Raw genomic sequence first — 24,012 nt, forward strand, 5'->3', positions numbered from 1 at the left:
ATGACTTTATCTATAGTTCAGAAAGAAAGATAAATTAAATTAAGCGGTAAATGGAAAACATATGAAATTCGATTCTCATATGCATTCAAATGAAAATAAAGGAAACTGAATAACCAGGAAAAACATCTTTTGTTTTCTTCACATAATACCATTTATCATAAATAACATTTTCGAAACGCTTTAATTTAATTTTTTACGAAAATTGTAAAATTATGTATCGACAATTTAATGCAATCGATCCATTCGCCTTTTATGCCTTTTTACATTAACCAACTCATTGGTGCACAATTAATGTACGCGTTAATAACACATCAACTGGCCATCACACATTTCTGCAGATTATCCACTTTCCGCTGCCTTTCCGCTGCTAGCATTCCTCATCGACGCATCTTATAAAGATATCAGAATTTCAATAAAAATAATGAATAAAAAAATTCGTTTTCACAGCCTTACATTGCAACAGTTAATACGAAAAATACTTACTTTAAGCACAGTTGTATGACCCAACTGTGTTTACTGATAATGTTTGATATTTGCCAAGGGAATATGAAATCATTTTTTACAGAGTTCATTAAATGTTGCAATACAAATATACAAAAGAAAAAGCTGGATTCTTAAAACTAAAAAGAAGATTACAAGCAATTCACTTCTTCAAATTGGTATATAGAGTAACACTTTTCTTTTATTATTTTATTCAATTTGACTGACATTCACAAACGACATTACTAGGCGAATATTTCACATTTTTACTTCGATTCTAATCAATTATTATTTTATTTTAATATATTTTACATTTCTTGTCGTCTATTTATTACTTTATTACATTTTTCTTCATTATTTAGCGTGTCTAACATAAACTATTTAAATGAATGCCTTGAATTCCTTCATTTTCCTATGTTAAATTGAAATATGTTCTTAAAAATACTTAAGTTTTAAACTCATTAGCTTACACACCACATTAAAAACGTCTTTTCAAAAACCATTTTCAATAAACAAACAAAAAATATTCCAAATTCTAATAAAGTCAAACTAAAACTGGCTTCATTTATTTCGATAAGTCTTCTTAATTGTATTCACTAAATAACTAAACTATTTCGCTTTGCTCACATAGAGATTTTCCTGATTTCTGTAGCAATGGCTTAAAGTGAAAATTCCACAAACAAGCCAGGCATTCACATCAGCCGCAATTTCGAGGTACGAGTATGTGACCCGAATCTCTGTAGATCAGGGATGAAGAACAAATCGAATTTGTTATATCTTTATTTATGGAACCACTCATAAGGTACGTAGCTATTGCTAAAATCAAAAATGTCAACAATGCATCATTATGACAACGCTGAGCAGCCGAAGTTGTGAAATAGGAGCTAATGAAGTTTTTCATGCTTGAACCGGAAGAATGCGTAACTATAGTTAGAAAGAACAGAACAGAAAGAAAAAATAAATTAGAAATTATTTGTATATATCACATTTTAAATATACAAACTTACCACGTGCGGGAACAGGATCTCTTTGCGGTGTACCCAATTCAATATCCTTATATTCCTGATATAAATCGGCAATTTGTGCTGTGCAACGTAGTATCAGGCCACCTGGATTAGGTACATACATGGGAGTGTCTTGGCTATATATCGAGTTCAAAAGCCATATCGACCACTATAAACGCCTGAGTTTGCACTGGAAAAGTGTACACCCTGCAACTGCAACTTCAGGGAAATGCGTGATGCAATTAGATTATCAATTGTTCGAATAAACTGAGACTCCGAGCTTGAGATCTGCAGAGTGAAAAGAAAGAAATGAAAAAATAGAGAAAATAATTTGAGGACCGTGCCTGTTTATTCAGCGCTTGCAAATGCATTTGCATATTTTAAGGAGCTCAGACAACGACAACTTTTGGCAACGCTTACCCTCTTAGTGCCCATACTACATTTGTTTGCTCGGACAAGAAAAAAAAAACTTTTGCCAGCTAACATCTTGTCGCCTTTTGCAAGTTGGCACAGACGACAGAAACTGGCAACAGAGGCTCCGCCACATGTGCACAAAATCCAGGCGGCTCAGCCTGGTGGCTATTTCTGTATGCATGAAAATTATGTATCAAGGAACTTTATCTGTGTTAATGTAATGCAGCAAATAGTAGCAGACATCTAAAGTAGTACAACGCAAGTAAAAATCTTAAGTAAAAAGCTCCTTACAATTGCGCACATTAGTCGCACTGGCTGGCAGCAACTATCCAACGGATAAATCGAAAATATGGTCTCGGCAACAAACGACAAATTAATGAAAGTTTTGCAATTTAAATCATTTTGATTTGATTGATTTAGACGCAACATTTTAGGCTAACTTTCATTTTATTTGATAGTTTTTTTTATTATATTTGAAACATACATACATATAATCATATGTATAAAAATATGGGAGCAACTAAGAATCAAACACTTTTACATTATCAGCCGGAAGGCAGAAGCCAACATGCGAAAATAGCTAATTTCAGGATATCTTCAGCCTACCTACTACGAGGACGTTTTGAACGATCAATCTATAAATTAATTTACACTATTTGAGCGGATTTGGCCAAGATTTGACAAGTAATCGAATATTCTTTTATGAAATCAAGATCTATCTCGGTAATATAATTGGGAAGAAAAAGAACAACAACAAAAATGATAATAATAAAAAGATAATATTTTCATATTTTAACGGAAATGCGTTTTGTCTGACCGTTGCGACGGATTGATTGCCGATTTTATTAAGTTCAGTTTGAACAATTTCACAATTCATTGGATATACTTGATGACGCAGCCTATACATACATAATATACCAATAGACATTGCAATCCATTCCATAACTATGTTTTATATGCTTTGCGTACAATACATTGCAAGCGTATCGACAACAAACAAAATTGTGGCACTGCAATATCTTCAGGATGTTGCCAAAAACTTTTGCGCAAGAAAGCCACCAGATGAAAAACCTACAGAGAGAAGCTTTTTTCAATTTTCCGCTAAATTTAACATGGCTCAAGTGCTATTTGTCTTCATTAATGGGTCATTGCAAATGCGCCTAGAAATTGGCAATGCGTATAGTTAGGTTCGTTGGCTTCGCATCTACACAACATTTTCAAGCCAAATGACATGCAGCAGTTATTAATTGGCAATTTACATGCCAAATGATTAATGTCTGGCTCGACGGAAGCAGCCAGCCGAAAACGAAGCCACATCACCCCTTACCCAGGGCGCATATGTCACGGCAAGGGTGTATAGATGCTGAGGGTGAGTATGAGTATTTGTGTGTGCTTTGCAAATTACTGATGTGGCTTTTTACCGCAAAAACTTTGTCAACATAAAGTTCTGTTGAGGCTCCATATGCCACTAGGACTCCTTAGCACAGTACCTTTACCGAAAAATTTTCCTTGCGTGCAGTAGATTGCTATGAAGCTTGAAGCTTACAAAGTGTGTTTCTCTTTCTGACTCTGCCCTTTTTCTTACTCACAGCATGAAATATTCATTTGTTTGCTGTGATCGGTAATTGTAATATATCTTCCGCTTGAGAGTGTATATGTGTGTAAGTGTGTGGCATCGTTTTATATTACATTTTTGTCAACCCTGCTTATTGTCATTGACACATTTAAAAATCCCTTGCTTTTATCTAGTATTGCTGATATTGGTAATCCAATATGATTTTAATTGAAGAAACTTCTTTATTCCTGGAAGCTATTATTCCACAAATTTAATCATACATTTTACACAATAAATTCATTTTTGATAGTATATATATTAACAAAAAATTAAGGACATGTTTAGTAATTCCAAAATTTCTTACAATCGGATAATAAAGATAGAAGTCTCATTTTTTAGGCTTCCACATATGTATAAGCATTGAATGCACGGATTGAATTGGCTTGATCAGACCATATTTGACAGAATTATATCAATAAATAAATCACAACTTACCACCATATTGTTGATTGTAAATGTAAGTTCAGCACGTGGACGCGAGGGGGGTGTACTGCAGTTAGCACGTAGTACATCGCCTGGTTCGTACCTGGTATACTCAGTATATAACTGAGGTCGTTTGTCAGGGAGCTCTTAAGAAATAGAAAAATATATTACATTTGTCAATAGATGAAGGCAATTTAAAAATATTAAATGGAAAATAAGTGAATTAGTGAAACTTCCTATATTTCAGACCTTGAACACCAATCACGCTGACAGTCAGCACTTTGCTCAACTTTTAATTAAGTCAACAAAGTTAAAAATAAAAGCAAAAACAACAGTAACAAAGAGTCTAATGAAAAAAGTAATTTCCATGCACAAGGGGTTCTCTGAGATTCTGGGCTGGGTTTGCATAGCTTGAGGCAACTCGTTTTCTAATCCTGGCGTCGCACCAGCACAGACATTTAATCCCAACTAGTTCTTTAGATGCTGCGGCTTTTTACGATTTTGACCTTTTATAACGCTAACGTCGTTCGGCTTTGCAGTTCTTAATGAGGGTCAGCAGTGAGGACAAGTTTAAAGATTAATTTAGCAAGTGACCAGCCTACTTTACACTTGGCAAACTGACTATTGTGTAGGGTGCTTTTTGACCTCTACGCTATTAAGTTGTTAACGCTTGAACCTTCAAAATATCAACTATTTGCAAACTTTGAAGAATATGTGCTATGAACTCTGATTTCTAGCCGCATTCCAAACTAAACATTTCGACTTAATGAAATCATGACTTTGCAGTCAAGAATAAATTAGGTTGCTTGTCTTCACTCTTTCAACGCACATTATTTTGATGAAAGATACTATGACAAAATTTGACGAACTTGATCTTGTATCTTATTAGAATATTGTTATCAAAGTAAATGTATAAATGCTCAGTGAAAATTAAGTAAAGGAGTACCACAATTCTAGTAGGTGAAATGTTTTTCTTATATTAATTTTGAAATCAGTTATAGCTGAAATTTATGACTTATTCATGGTCCTCTGAAATATTGATAATATAATATTATTATATATTATTAAGCAATATTACTGAAATATAAATTCACGTTCACGTGAATCCTAAAAGGGAATCAGTCACCATGGCTTAACTTACATATATTAATGTATAAGTCGTAGCAACAGCAACAACACAAGCCAATTAAGTAACAAAGCATTTAACGAAACTTAAATAACTGCGCACCAAAGGGTAAATTACACTTTGGAAATACCACAAATTTAAATCAAATTCTTGATCAAAGTTTTAATCCCACGACGTCAGTTTAGTAAAACCAGACAATTAAGCAAGCCAAATGCTGTATACTTGTACTTTGCTAACAGCAGACTGCTTTTATGTTAAGGTACAAACATTAAAAATGCACAAGATAAGTAAGTTAAGTTAAAGAAATCTTCTCAGAAAATCAGAGAGAAATCGCGAATCGATGAACTGTTCTAATATGCAAGTTTGAATCCAGACTAACGTAGATGCGGATATTATTTGTTTTACACACTTACGACTGAGAAATAATAAATGCCTTAATATACATAAATAAGCGACTTAAGAATATTTAATGATTTAATAATGTAGATATTACTTACCCACAACTTGCATAGTACCTAAGGCAGTAGCTGTAGAAAAAAGTGGAGCATCGGCAGTAACTTCACATGAAAAGTTTCCAGACAGTCCGAAGCCCACATTGCGAATAAGAACTTGGGTGGCATTGGAACTGGTAACCTGGTAACAAAATAAAAGAAATATACACATATATGATTAGCTGAGAATAATGCATCAGACTAGTCGTTTATTCATATATATATATTTATTATCCACATGGATATTTCAGTCTTGATTTACAAAGGCGATGGTATAAAAGCAATAAACAAAATTTGGTCGCACGTAAAAATTTCAATGAAAATATTTAGCAAGGAGCTGCGTTGATGCGTCCTGGTATTCGGACTTATATGCAGATTGAAGCCTTTACATAAAATGGAATTTTTGAATGCCCAACAATAACAAAAACCCTTTAAGCTGAATATAAATGAACAAAAAGTTATAAAATATACAATATCGTACATAAGCGAAGTGTGCACGCAATTAAAGCTGGGAAGGGAACAGCATCCAGCCGTTACAACTGGGTGACAGACTTATGAACGAAAACTCATCTTAAAATCGGAACTTGGCGGATGGACATTTCAATTTACAGATAATGTTAGTTATTTTAGTAATATTTATAATAAAACTATTGTGCTTCGAAATGCTCTTTAAATAATATTGGCTGTTACTTACATCAACGTGTATACCAGGAAACGGAAATACTTTGGTATTGGGAAACTCGCCAGGTGTATAACGGTAAAACTCCAGTTGACCACGATAGAATTTGGCTGAGTAAAGCGGAGCACCCTCTAGATCGTACATACAGCGCAGGATAACGTGCTGGCCACGTCGAACCGCTGGTGGTTCAATAATTAAATTGACATTCCGTAGCGAACACTCAATAATATCTGAAATGATTAATCATTTAAAAATTAAGTCGATTCATTCCTTTGAACTACAACAAACAACTTAAATGTGTTTTATCTTCATTTGCTTAATCTTTAGATTTTTTAAAATATTTAATAATTTAAAAGATACTCAATAACCAATTCATTATTCTTTCATTTTGAATCTCATACTTTTAAGAAATAATATTAATATTATCTTTAAAATAACGAGAACAAAATGGTGGAAACTATTATTTTATTTTAGAAAGGCAGCTAAAATTGTGAGTACTACACATTTTATCAAGAATACATAAAGTTGCAAATATGTATTAGTGATTGTGAGTTTCTCATTTCTAGAAAATGTCTAAAACTGAAACTAACCGCACTTAAAAAGTTAAACTTTAAATTTAATTTTAGGTCCTACGACTAACTTGTGTACTACAAAATAGTTTGCCACGTTTGTCACAACTTGAATATTATTCTATAACTCATTGTTAATTCACCAAACTCGTATGTCACAAAATCACCAACGAATAGTTTCTGTATTATATACGAATGGATCCCTCAAGTTTTATTAATTGCCAAACAATCAACGCTAATTTTTGGTTTTATGTCCTCCATTTGAAAGTCGTTTGTCAACAAATATGTAGCATAATTCACAACGAGTCGACGTTGAACGCCGTTGGGGTGCTTAAAGCTTGAAGCAAGGCACTAAAAAAATTTTTATATCTTATTTGGGTCACATTTCATGCCGCTGTTCACTTAAGAATAATGACACATCATTTGCGGTTTTGTTGTAGTCCTTCGAGAACTGGGTTTCTGTAGGGACGGTGTGTGAATCTTTCCCAAAGCGAATAAAATGTTATTGTTGCACCGTGGTATAAATTACCTTTGGGAGTTGCTTGTTTATCGGGTAATGTCTGCATATTTTTATATTTTCGTATATTCAATATATATAAATGGACTTCAATACTAGTTGACCATCATACACAGTATCTCAATCAAAATTTCAAAAGCGGGATTAAACAGAAAGCGATTTTACTTTCAATTAGTTTATCGTTTGTCTGTATGTAAGGGTTGCTAATTATTTCTTATAAATGGAATTTGCAGTAGTCATTCACATTTTCAAGAAAAATATGTATTGACTTTTTGTCACTCAAATTTATAATTTGTCCCTTTATTCTTACAGCAATGGAATTTTACATGTCTACGTTTTGGGCAGTAGCAAAGTTGTAACCCCTTCTAAGAAAAATATATTTGTTGGGGCAGATTCATTGAAAAGCTAATCTAAAGAACATGAATGTTTCTATAAGTATGTACACAATTCAAAAGAACATTGTTTCATCATTTGTCCGGACCCGCTACAAATTACAAAGGACATTGAAAGCTTGAATGCAAATCTCAGCGGGAGAGCATCGCTGAATACCAACAAGTATGGACCTGGTAGATTCAACTGCACCTTCCCCATTTCTATTTAGGTGTGGACAAAGACAACACTTTTTGCTAGCTTACGAGTATGTTTGCAGATGAGGCTACCAACGCACATAAGTATGCAACATGTAATGGAATTTCTAATAAGCGTATGCTGCAATTGCTGATCCTGGTTCTTCTTGGCTACGTCAACAGCATTTAGGTCCAGCACAAGCAGATGTAATCGGTACAAGCGCCAATGAAGTTCTTTTGTTTACCTTAAGCGGTGAGTAATAAGGAAACAGGTAGTCAGTCGGAATATTTACTTATTTGAAACTCGAAAACATGAGGCAATGCATTTAACATCATCCACTTGCACATATCCTTACTCACAACAACCCAAAACAATTTAATTAACATTGAAAAGCAAAAAAGCAACATTCAAAGCTATAAATCAAGGCCCTACCCACTACGTGAAACAAACCGATACATTGTTATATGGTATTTTATGAAGGTATATGGCATGCTGAAGTCGAATAGTATTTACTCTATAACTAAGGCTAAGTTCTCTGGTAAATTGTCGTTTTCATGATGATTCAATTGTATATTGAGAGAAACTCTTATCTCAGAAAAATGTTATTAAAATAAATTCAAAACTACGCAGTTCTTCTCTCTTTCTGAAGAACTGTGGTTGAGTATTGAGTATAGTACGATTCAGTTTGTAGGTGTTAATTCGGTAAAGCGTAATCCAGTCCTGTTTGTTGGTTGGCCAAGCCCAACTATCTAACCATGTCTCAAACTCATCAGCTCAATAATAACAAAGCTCACGCCAACATAATTTACTCATTGTTGAACGGTTGGTTGAGCTCACACCTTAAAATATGGGAAATACTGCAACACCAGAACATGGCACAATTTTTTATGTGTATATTTTGACTTTATTTTATAGAAAAATATTAGGAAATCCCGTACATAAGGGTTTTTAAAGATTGACCTATTCAATTTTATGTTAACATCACAATTAGCTTTTTAACTGGTCACATTTAAAATCAATAGAGAAAAACAATCAAACCGAAAAAAATAAAAGAAATTAGTTTAATGAAAAAATAATACGTAAAAAAAATAAATCTAAATATTATGTTCTATGGAGAGCTTGTTAGTAGATGAGTCCACACAACTCTCAACCTAAAATCCTTGCGCTACTCGTTTGTCTTATGACAGTCTTTCTTTACACAGAAGAGCTAAGCAAATAAAACAAAAGGGATAACAGTGTAAATATTGTGAAACAGACAAGGGATTTGCGCACAGACACAGCCATATTTATATAAAAATAAACAGACAAATATTTACCTATATATTTATGTGCAGATACCCTTCTTTCTGTATGTAAGTTGTTACACATAAGTGCATACGAATGTATGTATAAGTATCTGGCGGTGACATTGCGATGGTGACAAAACACACGCTTATTTTTATATTTGCTATTTACCAGTTTCCATTTCATGAGCTCTATAGTCGTGCTCGTGCTCGTACATTTTGGTCTTTATTCATACTTAGATATGTACTCCATGCTCATATTTACGTATCTTTTTTTTCTGTGAACAGGCTCTTCTTGCCATCATGCATTCCCACATATGGATATGTGTTTACAATAATGAATACTACAAGTTAAGAGCAAACTAACATTTTGTTATCTAAGTCCAGCGATCTTTCTCTCAAATGTAGCTTTTTGTAAAGTTTTGTTTTGTTTGTTTTTATGTCAGCAGACCTTACACCATATTATTTTCGCAAAGCTCTTCACAGACTATCTTATCTCATACGTTTAATCACAAAATATAATTCCTACCGAAAGTCTACAAAAATGATACTTTTTACCGTTTCAGTTATTCAAGTTTGTATTTGGCATCAATCTCCATTATTTGAACGAACTTAAAACATATATTCATGTTAAGGTATATACATTTTCAGAAATTAATTTTATACTTATAAAAATAATAAAATACCCATGTAGTTAAGAAAGATAGAGATGAGTGTGTATGACTCACTGCTACTCATCTTTAGGGAGAAAAAAAATGAGAGATCTTCAATTTCCTTTAAGCTTTGTGTTTTAAATTGAACACTTCTCCTTTGATATTAAGAAATTTGCAATTTGACCATCATATACCATCCTAATTTTAATTAAATTATGAAAGTACGCTTTACTGCCATTAGTTCAGTTTATTTGTATTCCTGTATTCGTTGTTTTACCAATTTCTAGTGCACTTTGCTGATTCTTAGCCAAAATATGCCTTAAAAGTATGCTCGAGTCTTATTAGTTATAATTGTTGTATGTGTAAATGTGTTTATGCAAACGCCCTACATTTGAGTTACTGGTTTTCGAAAAGTTGTTGCAGTTTTTCGACGCCTCTTATTGCAGATTTATTGACCATAGTAGTTTTTAGTATTTTGTTTTTGTTTTACTTTGTTGTCACTACTTTTTTTTTGTAATTGTTCAAAGTTTACCGTGGTTTTGCTGCGGTTTCTGCATTTTGGCCACGGCTAGCTTCTGTGCCCAGCTCTATTTTTGTACCGTTTTTTTTTTTGGTAGAGGAATGGAAGTGGCAGTCATAACATTTTTGTGTCGCAGTTGCTATTTTGTGATTTTATTCAGTTTCATTTAATATTGTTTTTTAGTCTTTGCTATTGCAGCTTAATTAAACGTGAAATATTGAACTTCCAGAAGGTTGAATGCATAAGAACGCGACTCTATAAATATAGGATGAAATCCCGTAAACAAAGGAAAAATAAATGCGTAGTGAAGAAAAATGCAAAGGATGCGTTCAGGTTTGTATATTGCACAATATCTAATATAATCTTCTATTATTAGATTTAAGCAAATATTCGAACGTATCTCCTTGCTCTTTATAACCTCAAGCATATGCCTAATTGACCAAATTATTTCAACTATTTAACTGAAATCTTGCAGGCCTCTCACACTGGAGCAGAACATTCCAGCATTGCCAAATTACGCTAATGATAAATAAATTATGTGCTGGCAGCCACACAAATGAATTCCCCATTCCCTCCCCTAGGCTCTCAGGCAACCACAAACAGAAAATAAATAAACTCAATGGCATTGCTGAAAGATAAGTGTGTGCCTCGTGCAAACTACGGTTTCTTCGCGGCAAGGGGATGATACTGGGTACTGAGCGGATCTGGCACCACTGAAAGCATAGCGCACACTCGTTAATAAGGAAAATCTGTTGCTAATGTACAATATAAGTTAATTATGGGAACACAACACACAGAATGTAAAAACATTCCATTGATGGTGACAACTTTTGCAGCATCTGAAATTTTAGCTGACTTTTGTGTGTTCGCTATTTTAAGTATACATACTTTAATGTGTAATTGTTACTGCAATTCTAATAACCCAGTTGTGTACGATTTCTGTGCTAGATAATTGCATTTTGCGATAAGACAAACAAACGTCAGCGCGACAGGAAAATTCAGAAGGCTTCACGAAAGCAAAACAATAACAATAGATTACAAATTTGATTAATAATAAATAATCGGCCGCACTCCTAAATTGCATTGATTGTATACTGTGTATAATATTGGCAAGTAGCAATCTACTTTAAATTCACGTTCCAAAGACCCGATTAGTTATGATATGTTTTTTCAATTCGTTATCTTTATATCAATATTATTTTACAATTCAAATTATATGTTTGATAAATGCCATTTCAAATACTGTGTTTTTCATTTAGGTTTTAACATTGCTTTAACCGCCGACCACACACAATTGAATATTTATAGATATTTAATCGTTTTGACAATGTCACTGACCAGCTTCTGTTTTTCGTGAAGAAAAACTGTGTTAAATTATAGTTTGCTATTTTCATTTATTTATTTTTATATATTGAATCAAGTATTTTATGCTAAATTGAAAGAGACTACTGACTGCTGGGGCTTTGACAGTATATTCATTTACCATTGAGTACTGCAAAATGGATTAAAACTATGAAAATTAATTGCTTAGCGAAATAAAATTTTTCACGTTTCCGATTTCGACAAGAAAATAAAAACTACTCTTAGTTACTCTTAGTTATTAAATGTCTGCTTCAACAAAAAACTTTTAGAGCATTTCAATAAACATTGTCACTTTCAAGGAAATAAATATATAAATTGTTCAATAAAATGGTTCTTCAGCTCTTCATTAGTGATGTTCAAACAACCAGGCGAATGGAAGCGATGCCAATAGCTATGGTTAAGGAACGGCCAGTATTTAAGGAGTCTTAGTACAAGGAGCCTGACAACGTAGACGCGGTATGAACGCCATAAAAACATTTTACAAGCATTTAGCATCAACATTAGCACAATAATAACAAGAAGAGCCCTTGTGAGGAACTCAATACAACTCTGATTTCAAGTTCTGTTTCGATTTCGCTTCGCCAACGGAATGCCATCAACATCTTGCTACACACCCCACAATAGCTATCTATCAGTCTATTGGTTGGTTGGACTGTTTGATTGCCTGCCATGCTAGGCTACAGACTTGGGTTCCCCTTTTCCGTCTGTCAATCCTTTTAATGGTTCGCCGCTTTTAATGTCACTTGCTCAAAAGTGGATTTCATCTACTTCGTAAGTCTCTTGTACTATTGGCCGCTATCATCTTCATTGATGTCTTTTTATTTGTATTTTATTACGGTCAGAATGATATTTCAACTGTCATCTGCCACGCCATACAACTTTCTACTTTTGCCAACACTATAATTATATTTATTTGAGTGTACTACATTGTTTTTAAAATCGACCATCTATTGCTAACAGAACATATATTCTATTCTCTTTCGCTAATATTCCAAATTTAATATATAATTTGATTAGAAAATTCACTGCTACGCACACTTGTCTCCACAATTATACATACATACATAGATTTATAGAACAGAGGGAATGCTTGTTTAAAACTTATACCATACAGTATGAATTAACAGTACAAATATGTATACAAAACCACTTACCCGCAGTCGACAGAATGAACATCAGAACAAATCCCAGCGAGATCCAACAACCTATGGCCTGAGCAGCCCACCCGTTTGTGCATCGCCTTCTTGACTGCAGAAATCCATGTCGTATGGTTGTATAAGTTATTCGCGGCATCATTTTATGCTCCGTAGTTGACGACTTGGTGGCCAGTTGTCGAGCCAGCATAATCGAGGGGTCTGGCAATATTGTTCATTCGCGTTTAGACAACATTTGTGGCACATTCAATAAACACTTCAACTTCACACCGCCGTTTACCGACCAGAGCATAGAGACTGTTTCCAATTTGTGGTTGGGGAATACGATATTAATGTCTTGTGTGACTGTTGAACAACTTATTCTTATGCACTTTAGATTTAGTTTTTCAAGAACATTGCAGTATTAAATACTTTTCGAGATTTTGATTTCAATACAAGTATACAGAGTACATGCGTATAAATTTCCGGGTTGAGCACAAGTATTCTTGACTAGTGATGCGTCCACTACCATTGCTGTAATCCATTGAAAATAGTTTTATGTGGCACAGAATCGTTTTGTTGTGGTTTTCGGTTAATAGCCTCCTATTAATCTGTGCACATCCAGTTGTTGACGACAAAAATATACTGCAAGTGTAAGTATAAACACTGTTGCTTTATTATTATCGTCAAGAAATAATATTACGTCGAACGAATGCCCGCTACGAGTTGTAGACAGTATGCCGGTCCCTAAAGTGAAGCTAAGGCAAGTTGACAAGCAACTGAAAATTGTTTGCTTCAGAGAACATGAAGACTTCGTAAACACACCCCAAAAATATGAATTGTAGGTGGGCAACAATTCCAAAATTAGCACTGTGCATATGTTTCGCAACATAAACTCCCAGCAACACTTTAGTTGTTGCTAAACATGTTGCTGGTGCTTCGATATTCAAGATGACTAAACTTGAATAGGACTAAACAAAGGCATGTTATACAAACAATAATAAATAATAAGCTGGCAACATCAAAGTGAAAATACAAGTCTGTAACTCTCTACAAGTACAATCCCAAACAACAGCAATATGTGTTCTTTCGAAATGTTTTTTACCCTTATAGTAGTAGTCATTAACACTCAACATTCTAAAAGGGGTAAGTTCAGTTATTCTGAGTCTTAATGGATAATAGAGAAACTTTTATTTTACAATACATACTTCATACTTCAGAGTACGTTTTGTAAAAAATGGGTATCCAATTATTTTTTTCATGTTTTATATAATAAAACTCAAGCAAATTCTATAGTCTACATGCCTACATTTTTATTACCGTTTATAAACACAATAACAGTAGTAAAAGCTCGCTAATTAGTTCTACTCAGTACTGTACAAATTATATGGTACTGCATTTCACTTTTGGAGTTCCCATATAATTTGCAGCTATCCGTGAAGCTTCTCTTAGTGGCAACCTTATACCATATGTAGCATTTACCAAGCAGGCATTTCTTTTGTTCTTCTCTCTATCTTAATAGTACGTATATCCAGAATATTAAATTATATACCTAACTCTCCATATGTGGCTTATTTTCAAAGTTTGACATTGGCAATGATTGTCAATTTCAGTCTTCTTAGACCTATGCTTGTTTGCTCACCTCTATCTATAAAATATCTAAAAATGCAGCACATGCATACAGCCAATCACAACGGAATTTCGCTCATAATATGTGTAAGTATAAAGCAGACATAGAAACATACATTTGTACATATGAACATATAAACGCCATAACATGCCCATGCACTTAGCAATTTTATTATGCTATTCACTACCCCTTGACAGACGCGACACGTGTTATTTAAGAATAATAAAGAGTGTTTATATGAGTGCTAGACAGACAGTCAGTCGTTCTTATGTTCGGTTGAGAATAATAAGCATTTGACAGAGCGCTTGATAATTTGAGCACATATGTATGTATATAACAAATTATTTATTATTAAGTGTTTTAAACAAATAACCAGTTCATAAAATTACCTATGCTATAAGATCAGTCCAATATGATATAGAAATTATCGGATTATTAAATTAATATGAGCATGGACGATGAATAATATTTCTATTAAAATCAAAATCGAAGAGCGCATTAATATACATCGGTTAGTTTACCTAATTCGAAACAGAAACAAAATATGCTTTAAAATATGTCTTTTAAATTTTCGCTTTGCTTTTTATTTTGTACACAATTCTCCTCGTTTGACTGCTGTTTTGACAAATTTTTGAGTGTGACCAATTGAATTTCAGTGTTAGCAATTTAATTTCTTTTGTTGTCGACGACATAAACATAACGAGAACGCAGCATGCGCCCTCGTATTTCATCAAGTGCTTTGCAGCTGCGTTTGCAGCTGGTATTTTGTTGACAGCAGGACAATGGCAAGTACGTTGAAGTATTCGGCTCACAAAATTCAACAATGATAATACAAGTTCAGAAAATTGTGTAAGAAACAGCGGCGACACAAAAATATAACGAGACCCAATATGACCCTAAAAGCGATTCGTCAAAGATGGGTCTGTGGCACTAATATCAAAACGAACTCTAAAATTGTCAATAGACAAAAATCTGCATCATAACTTTATAACTTTATAAGTAATAAAACTATATATTTGAAATCTAAGAACAATACTTTTAATGCTCCTGTATAGCAGTAGTTTTATTTCTGATCCGACAACTCGAATGCATTTCAATATAAGTGGCGAAAACACTTACTTAATGGAAATTACTTGAGGGTCATACTCGAACTCGACAAGCTACTCGTACCAAATCATTGATAGGCAAAGCCGAGAGTTGAGCAATCACGTTCTGGGTGGAAGCCCCCTCAATCCACAATAAGGAGGACGATGTCGATGAAGCCACTTGAATGTGTCTTCTCGATTTTTTACTAAAAATCATTTAACAGCAATGTGCTCGAAATGTGAGATGTTCTTCAAACATGCAAACACAAATACAAATACAAACGGAATACTTTCTATTGATTGGAGTCGACACCAGGACACCAACTGCTTAAATTTTTACTTGCTCGTTGCCAAAAGCCAAAATGGCAGCACGTAACATGTACGTGTGACTTTCCTACATGTATGAGTATTATGTTTAGCAATTTTAAAATTGTTGTGTTCAATCAAATCCAGTTTGCCAATACCCAGACAAACATCATCATCACCATAAAGCATCGACATTAGTATCAAATCACACTTATCACCATCACTGACAGTTCCTCATGGACTAGCTGCCATAGTGCTGATAGCCAAGTGTTGGGCAGAATCATTCCTGCTGCTCCCAAAGGTGTATCTATGTACGACACTTGCTGGTGTATGAATAAGTTATCTGCTGGCAGTGCTTACATGAATCAGCTTCTAGAGCAGGAGATTGAGAGAAACAAAATGAAATTCGGAAGCGAAGGAGTTTCAGTTCAAAGCTAGAAGATTATTAGCACATAAGAAAATCGTTGTTAATTATTGCCTTAATGTAATCAAAAGCCATCATTCACATTTAAACTTATCTCAATTGCTGATAAATAGTTATTTAAATAAAACCTTCTGAACTTAAAAATATATTTTGAATAAAACCAAATTTTAATTCCTAATATCCACCACAATTGGATCCAAACAAATATGAAAATAATACAACAAAATTCCACAAGGATACAGCATACAACTTAAACACATATAAAACAAAATTTGAAACTTTCTCCCTAGAATTTTTGCTATTTTTTGCTTTATTTCACAAAGCGTGGAGTTGAGTGAGTTAGCGTTAGCATTTGTCAGTTTCAGGCTGCCAGTGCGCACTTCCTGCAGAGTCAGCCGAAGTTCGTATATTTCGTAACTTACTACAAGCTTTAATAAACTTGCCAAATATTTTCTAGTAAATCTTGAACTCATAGATATCTAAATTCACTTGAGATTTGACCTGAATACGTTCCCTATAATGTGATGTTTTGCTTGTAATTGTACAATTTCTTCATTAGACTATGCGCAAAGCTTAAAAAAGCTAAGAAAAATTTTTAACTGTGATTGGTGTGTGTGTGTGTGTGACTAATATTTGTAATATCAACAAAATTACATACATGTGTCGACAAGGGCATCATCAAAGACGAAACAAGGAAACTAGAGAATTCGAATTCTGAGCGAAAGCTATATTATTTAAAAGTGGTACCTGGTGTGTTGACATTTGGTCAAAGCTTTTAATAATTTAGATTTCGCAACTTCTGATAACATACATATCGTATGTTCTAGGGAACGATTTACAAATTTAGAAATTATTTGAGTATGCATAGAATTAAAAATGATTGCTTAACCTAATGTCATGTTGGTTGCACTTATATGTACATAAGAGTATTACGTACTTTAATACCAAACTTATCTAATGCTACTAAAAGGGGGTCACACAAAAAAGATTTTTTTAACGAATAATTCACTTTCATTACACAAAGAGTCAGCTGAAAGTGAACAAAAATAAAGCTACATTACCACAACTTAATGAGTGCCTAAAACATGCCAGCGTTTCGCTCCGCCTCGCTCCGCCCCGCTCATTAAAAGTAACCAAACTGGCGGGTCCACAAACCAAAACGCAACAACAAATAGCGACCGCAACACATGAAAAGCTGGCAAAAGGCAGCGGTCCGGGTGTCTCTCTCCACGTCACTGACATCAACGCTAATGACAAAAGCGCGCAAAGTTTGTTTTTGCTTGTGGGGGGCAGCTGGAGCTGGGAGAGCAGCGACTGACGCTAAACATGGCCACAGGGTGTGACTGGCCGGCAAGCACAAAAATCACAAAAGAGCATAAAATTAGCGAGCTAGGCCGCATCAGTTTCTCTAGCTACGAGTATCTTCCACTGTCTCCCTTTACTCTATGGACTTTGTATCGTTACTTTATTTTAAATTTGCGCACAAAGATGGAACGGGGGCAGAGAAGAGGGCGCTCTATGGTACAATGTAAGCAGTCAAAGCGAGCGTTTCCATGATGAATTCATCCCCATCATTTTACTTGTAGTAAAACTTGTGATTGTTGGTGTTGCTTTGGCTGCTTTTTGGTTGTCGACTGCTGTCCTGATTTTTCATTGCGGTCGTCATCGTCGTTGTCGTTGTCGTTGTCGTTGCTGATGCCTTTGTTGTTGTTGTCCTCGCACTTACACAAGCTGGTCATTAGCTGCGCCTGGCAGCAAATTATTTATCTGGGAGCGGCACTAGTAACCATATTGTTGCTGTGGATTTCGACGCTTCTTTCGACTACCATTCGACTGGCACCACGCAAGTTGTTCTTTTTTTAGACATTTATGATAATCATCAGCGGGCACCGCTGAATGCCTGGACGAAAATCGCCTTGATAGCCACTGGTACACAAAATTTCGCATGTGTTGCGCCATAAGTTTGTTCTTTGAGATAGACAAGGCAAGAGTCCCTGCCCGTTTTCTCACTTCTGCTACCACAGCATTAAGCGTGTTGTAGAAATTTTCATGTCAAGTACTTAAACTACTGTTGTTGCTCTTATCAAATTCATAGGGGAGTCCCAGTAGCAAAAAAAAAAAATTTAAGGGCAGTTGGAAAACATTTTTCATGTAGCACGCTGAAAAATGTACGCAATTTGTATATTTTGTAATGTTTTGTGGGTGGAAGGAGCGGCTGTAGTGGCTTTTTATATATACCAACATATATACGTACAATTAAAGCATTAATTTTTCTCAAGCATAATAGCTATATTACGAGATAATAAAATAAATTAATATTATCATTTGCATGTGCACTTCTGCACGTTTCAGAGCTAAAAAAATGTAATTAAATTGAGAATTTGTTACTTCAAAATCGCATCACCGAATGTTGATTTTTAGGATTTATATTTTATATTTAAGCTTTATTATAGCATCACTTTGCATATTTCTATGTGTATATAGTATATAAAGATACATATATGTAATTGTATGTATATGGTACTCAATTCGATAGAATTTTTATGTCTTACTCGGATGCCACGTAGCGCAGTTTTATAGATGTTTCAACAAATTTATTGTCGTTGCTAACTGTTTTTATGATTCTATTTGATGATTGTTTTGGTTTTGGGGCTCAGAAATTGCTTCAACTGTCCTTTTGAAGGCATCGAATATCGAAATCATGAATAAAATTCATTTTTCTGTCAATGACATGAAATACCATACTTTCTTTGATTAAGGATTAGCGATTACAGCTCGAATCCACAATGGACTCATTATGTGTTTTCAAACTTTAAAGTTTTAGATGCAATCCATAAATATTCAATCAACACGCTATATTATTTATCAGTTGTAAGCAAGCTCACAACTCTCAGACAACAACACGGTATAAACTTATTAAACCCCACTTAAGTATGCCAAAAATGAGCGTTGAGTATTGCGTGAAATCTTGATTGAAGGGATTTTCTAAGCTTTTGAGAAATATAATAATTTAATTTAGTCCAAGTCAACAGGAAGAGTATGGATGAGGGGGCTCGTCATTAAAACGTCAAGAGGCTCAAAAATAAGTAAATCTTAGCATAATTTAATAAACTCTAAATTGTGCGGGCTACACCATCTCTATAGGTGGCATCTCAATATAGCTACGTGTGGTTTAATAAAATGCTAAGGAGGCAGTAAGCACACATAGTAGCTACGTTAGATCAGTTTGAATATTAAGCTTATGTTTTCAATCCATCCAATACTAAACTTAGCCAACAAAGGAATAATTCATTTAATAGTTTCCTGTATTAACAACAGTTAAAACTGCATGAACTATCTGAGCTATCATTAATCCATTTATAGAAATCGCATCATCCTTAAAAAAGGCGACTTGTTGAATACACAAAATCATAATATGTCTTCTACCAGGAGTTTTTATATTAAAGACAAATTTTGAGAGAATGTACTTACAAATATCTTAATCTATATACTATACACTGAGCTTAGAAATTACACGTACATTAATCTGTGCAGGTTATTGGCAAAAAATTGTATGCTTTAAGGGCTTGAAAGTTTTTTGTGATTGCTTTTCTTTTTTATTGTTTCTCGCTTTTAGGCTTGCCCCCACAAATGCTCAAACACACAAAAAAACCTAACTGAAATACAAGCAGACACACGAGGGACGCTAGCACAACAAAAATAATCAGTTTGTGATATACAGAGGGTCCAGCAAACTGGGACTGGGATTCAAAACGACGGCTACTTGATAGAAATCATGCTGAGTTGTGAAACGTATAATTGAATTTACTTTTTGGTCTTTTCCATGTTGTGCTGAACTTCTTTGTCGATTTGTTATGTTCTCGGGATCAGTACCACCGACTTTTTGTACAATATTCAGTTACCGCTTTAAGTACAGTAAGTCTCCGAGACCTTTAACTCACATATAATTCGCGCTCATAAATCATTTGGTATTTGGCATAGGCAAACGGGTGGAAAAGTCACAAACCTCATGCTCTTTTTATTAAGCAATGCTAATCTAACTTTAACTTTCCTTCCAGTTATAGAAATTCCACTTCGTTGCTATCCTTAAATGTAGGAACCTATTCGGAAAATTGAGATGTATATATTGTGTGGATATATTATATGTACATACATATATGCGTGTGTTTATGTCCTCTGCTCTCTGAGTATACCAGAAGCGCCGCCGACGGCTTCCAAAACAAAATTAAATTTGCTGTTCCCTTACACCCATTGGTTTTACAACAAAGTTAATGATTTTGTTTTGGTGGTAAATTCAATGAAATTTATAACTCATGTTGTGTGTGTGGTGTCTTTCATTGTAAGCGGCTTAAAGTAGCCATCACCACGTAAGTAAAATTGAATTGAGTCGCTTTTCTGGGTAATGTTAGATTACTGTTATTGTTGTTGACTTTATTTGTGTTTGCATTAAATACTTTTACTGTCGTTACAACTCGTCATACTTATTACTTCTTATTAGTGTTTATTTAAGTGGAATTAATTTTAATGTAATCCCAACTATATTAATAAACACTTGACAGTTATCGAAAAATTGTTTTGTTTGTATAAATTATATAATATATTATACAATTATTTAATCTATTTTAAGAGTTTAAGTTTACTACTCTTTAAATTGTTAAAATATTACCTTAAAATATTACTTAAAATACATTTTTCAATTGGAATAGATATATAGATTGCTCAACCTTTTCGAGGAATAAAATAAAATAGTTTCAGTGTCGAACTCTTAAAAAAGTAAAAGATTAAAATATAAGGAAAACCTTTCGTTAACGAATGCTGACTTAAGCGAAGCACACAAATCAAATGAAAGCATCAGCAAACAACAATAGTCTGCTTCAGATCAAATAAATCAACAACCATTCAGAAAGTTTTAAATTCAAGGACCAAATGATGCCAAAATGAGACAGGAACAGGAACTTTCAAGATCTAGATGGTCAGACTATTAGATATAATATAATTTAATAAAAATTGTTCGACAACATTTTCTCTTAAGATTTTATCTCTTTAGCATTTAAGTATAGTAGCCGAACAAACAAAGCTCTGAAAGAAAGAAACACACAACAAACCAATAAAGTTAACTCGCTAAAGAATTGAGCAGATGGCGCAAGAATCTCAGTCACTCAGTCAGTTAGCTGGCAAACAACATGAGAAACAATAACAATACCAATATAGGTTAGACACAAAGCACAATCTTGGAAGATTGCGTATACGTTGCAAGAGTACAGTGCGGGTATATCCTCGATAGAAAAAATTGAAGCTACGGCCATAATTAAACATAAAACAGAATTAAATTATAGATATTATTTACCAGTAATTTGAAGTGCAGTTGTTATTACAATGTGAGTTTTAAGTATCCTTCGTTCTAGTTATTCGTAGTAACACAACTACCTTCTTGTTACAATTAACAAAAATATTAGCAATACAATAGATTCACTTGTATTTAATAGATATTTTTAAAAACACTAGTCAAGTTTTCTTTTGATAACTTAGTGAGTAAACATGCCACTTTCACTGCCAAACCGACCGTTAAATTCAACGTTCGCCACACATCTACCAACTGATTTGCTCCCAACTTGACACATAGCGTGGAGGCTGCAATCTCATAGATTGTCAGTCGTTTTCGCCGCATCCGAAGCGACAGTCTCCTCGTTTTCAGCAACTCGTATGCTTATCTACAACAAAAGGCCATACGAGCTCTACAATTCGTTCTCGGAAAAGAGAGGACTTCGAAAACTTTCTCTCAATTTACTCAATGGCCATGGCAACAACACGAAGTTAAATATGGCTAAGAGAGCTGTAGCAGTTTGCAAAACGACCAGTATAACACTTTTCGTATTAAGCATTAGAAATTAATGATACTCTAAAACTTATATCCTAAGAACTAATCAGGCTTTATAATTAAATTCCATTTAATATATTTTATAAAATATAATTAAAATGATTTGGGATCATTTAAAATACATTTATCAATTACAAACCTATACTGTGCTAATACTGCGCAAGCGTAGAAAATATGTATAAAATACCAAGAAATACTGGGTACAACACTGGCTGGTGCAAATATTAGGATAGTTAAATAATACAAATGAGAAAGTTTTTTTTAAATTATCAAAAAGATTAATTTCTTTTGGAAAATATTAATTTATGTTGAATATGAAAATTATTTTTATTCTTAAATAAAAAACAAAAATATTAAAAAACTATTTGATACACGAGACTAGTACACATGTGAGTTGTTTTGCTAGCTTAATTGTTTTCTTTTTATACCCGCTACCCATAGGGTAGAAGGGTATTATAACTTTGTGCCGGCAGGAAATGTATGTAACAGGTAGAAGGAGGCATCTCCGACCCTATAAAGTATGTATATTCTTGATCAGCGTCAACAGTCGAGACGATATAGCCATGTCCGTCTGTCCGTCCGTCCGTCTGTCCGTCTGTCCGTATGAACACCTAGATCTCAGAGACTATATGAGATAGAGCTATAATTTTTTTCGACAGCATTTGTCATGTTTGCACGCAGATCAAGTTTGTTTCACATTTTTGCCACGCCCACTTCCGCCCCTGCAAATCAAAAAAATTGAATAACAAGCGTAATTTTGGTATATACAGTAATAACTATAGTAGTTATGATCCCTGAAAATTTGGTTGCGATCAGACAAAAATTGTGGAAGCTATTAAAGAAATAGTTTTGTATGGGCAAAAACGCCTACTTACTAGGGGTCTGAGTTGCTTTGGCTGACAATCTGGTATAACGTGCCGTCTATGGTATATTTTGAATGCGGTACTATATCGAATGGGGAAAACCTGATTTCCATCATAAAAATGGAAAATTCCTTGCTTTTGGGTTGCCGATAAACTATTCTCTATAGCTGACACTTTTTATATTTTTTTTTAGTTTGTTTCAAGACAAATAATGCTGACTAAAAAGCTATTGCGCTTATCGCATATTTGATATTGGACTTGGAACATACCAACATAATTGACGGATGAGTAAGGCATATGTTGACCATAGGATCTCGCTATATACATAAGTCTAGATGTATGGATGTATATCTTTCACCACCGAGTATTCGGTGGTATCACATGCGGCATTCGAATGAGATAAAAGTTGTTTACAATATAGAATCGATACATATAGAGCATATGTGTAATTGTACATATATCATAGCAAAGTGCACATCATGATTTTATTAAATGGACTCTGATGTATTTATTGTCCGACAGCAACGTGACTTGTGAATTGATTTCATTAAACGTAAAAAGTTAACAAAGCAGCGCTGCTCGAACAGTCTTGGCAACGTTAGCTTGACTTTTTGCTTCATTTTGCTATACACATTGCAACATAAATATTTTGGCATGGCACTGTCTACACCACACTGTATTCACCCATCCACTATGCTATGAATGTGTGGATGTCTGTTTGTATTGACTTAAGGACATCTATCGTTAGTGGTGCCCATACCGTTTCACTAGGCAAGAAGTATCAATGGCCAATAGCAACAACGGCGAGCGTCAAGTATGGAATATCAATGTGGTCAACTGGATGACTAGCCAGCTAACTGAGCAGTCAGCTGGCTAAACTGACTGGTAGACTTTGGGTACCGGCATTCTGCTAACCGCATATCGCTAAATTGTATGGGATTTAGTTGGGTTTATGTTGTACAAATAATGATGATAAGGTTGCTGATTTAA

At 34.2% G+C, this 24,012-nt stretch overlaps 1 protein-coding gene across 1 annotated transcript; it reads right to left on the reverse strand.

The window, feature by feature from the left end:
• Positions 1-675: 675 nt before the first annotated feature.
• LOC132787389 (uncharacterized) lies at positions 676-21,881 on the reverse strand. The gene is given in 8 exon segments (XM_060794393.1): positions 676-1,404; positions 1,488-1,638; positions 1,641-1,772; positions 3,949-4,082; positions 5,560-5,695; positions 6,248-6,462; positions 12,858-13,502; positions 21,629-21,881. Coding segments are annotated over 7 exon segments (1,185 nt in total). The 5' UTR covers positions 13,048-13,502; positions 21,629-21,881; the 3' UTR covers positions 676-1,177.
• Between the last annotated feature and the right edge of the window lie 2,131 nt (positions 21,882-24,012).

The sequence above is a fragment of the Drosophila nasuta genome, chromosome 2R, assembly GCF_023558535.2.
Source record: "Drosophila nasuta strain 15112-1781.00 chromosome 2R, ASM2355853v1, whole genome shotgun sequence".
In the NCBI taxonomy this organism is placed as follows: domain Eukaryota; kingdom Metazoa; phylum Arthropoda; class Insecta; order Diptera; family Drosophilidae; genus Drosophila; species Drosophila nasuta.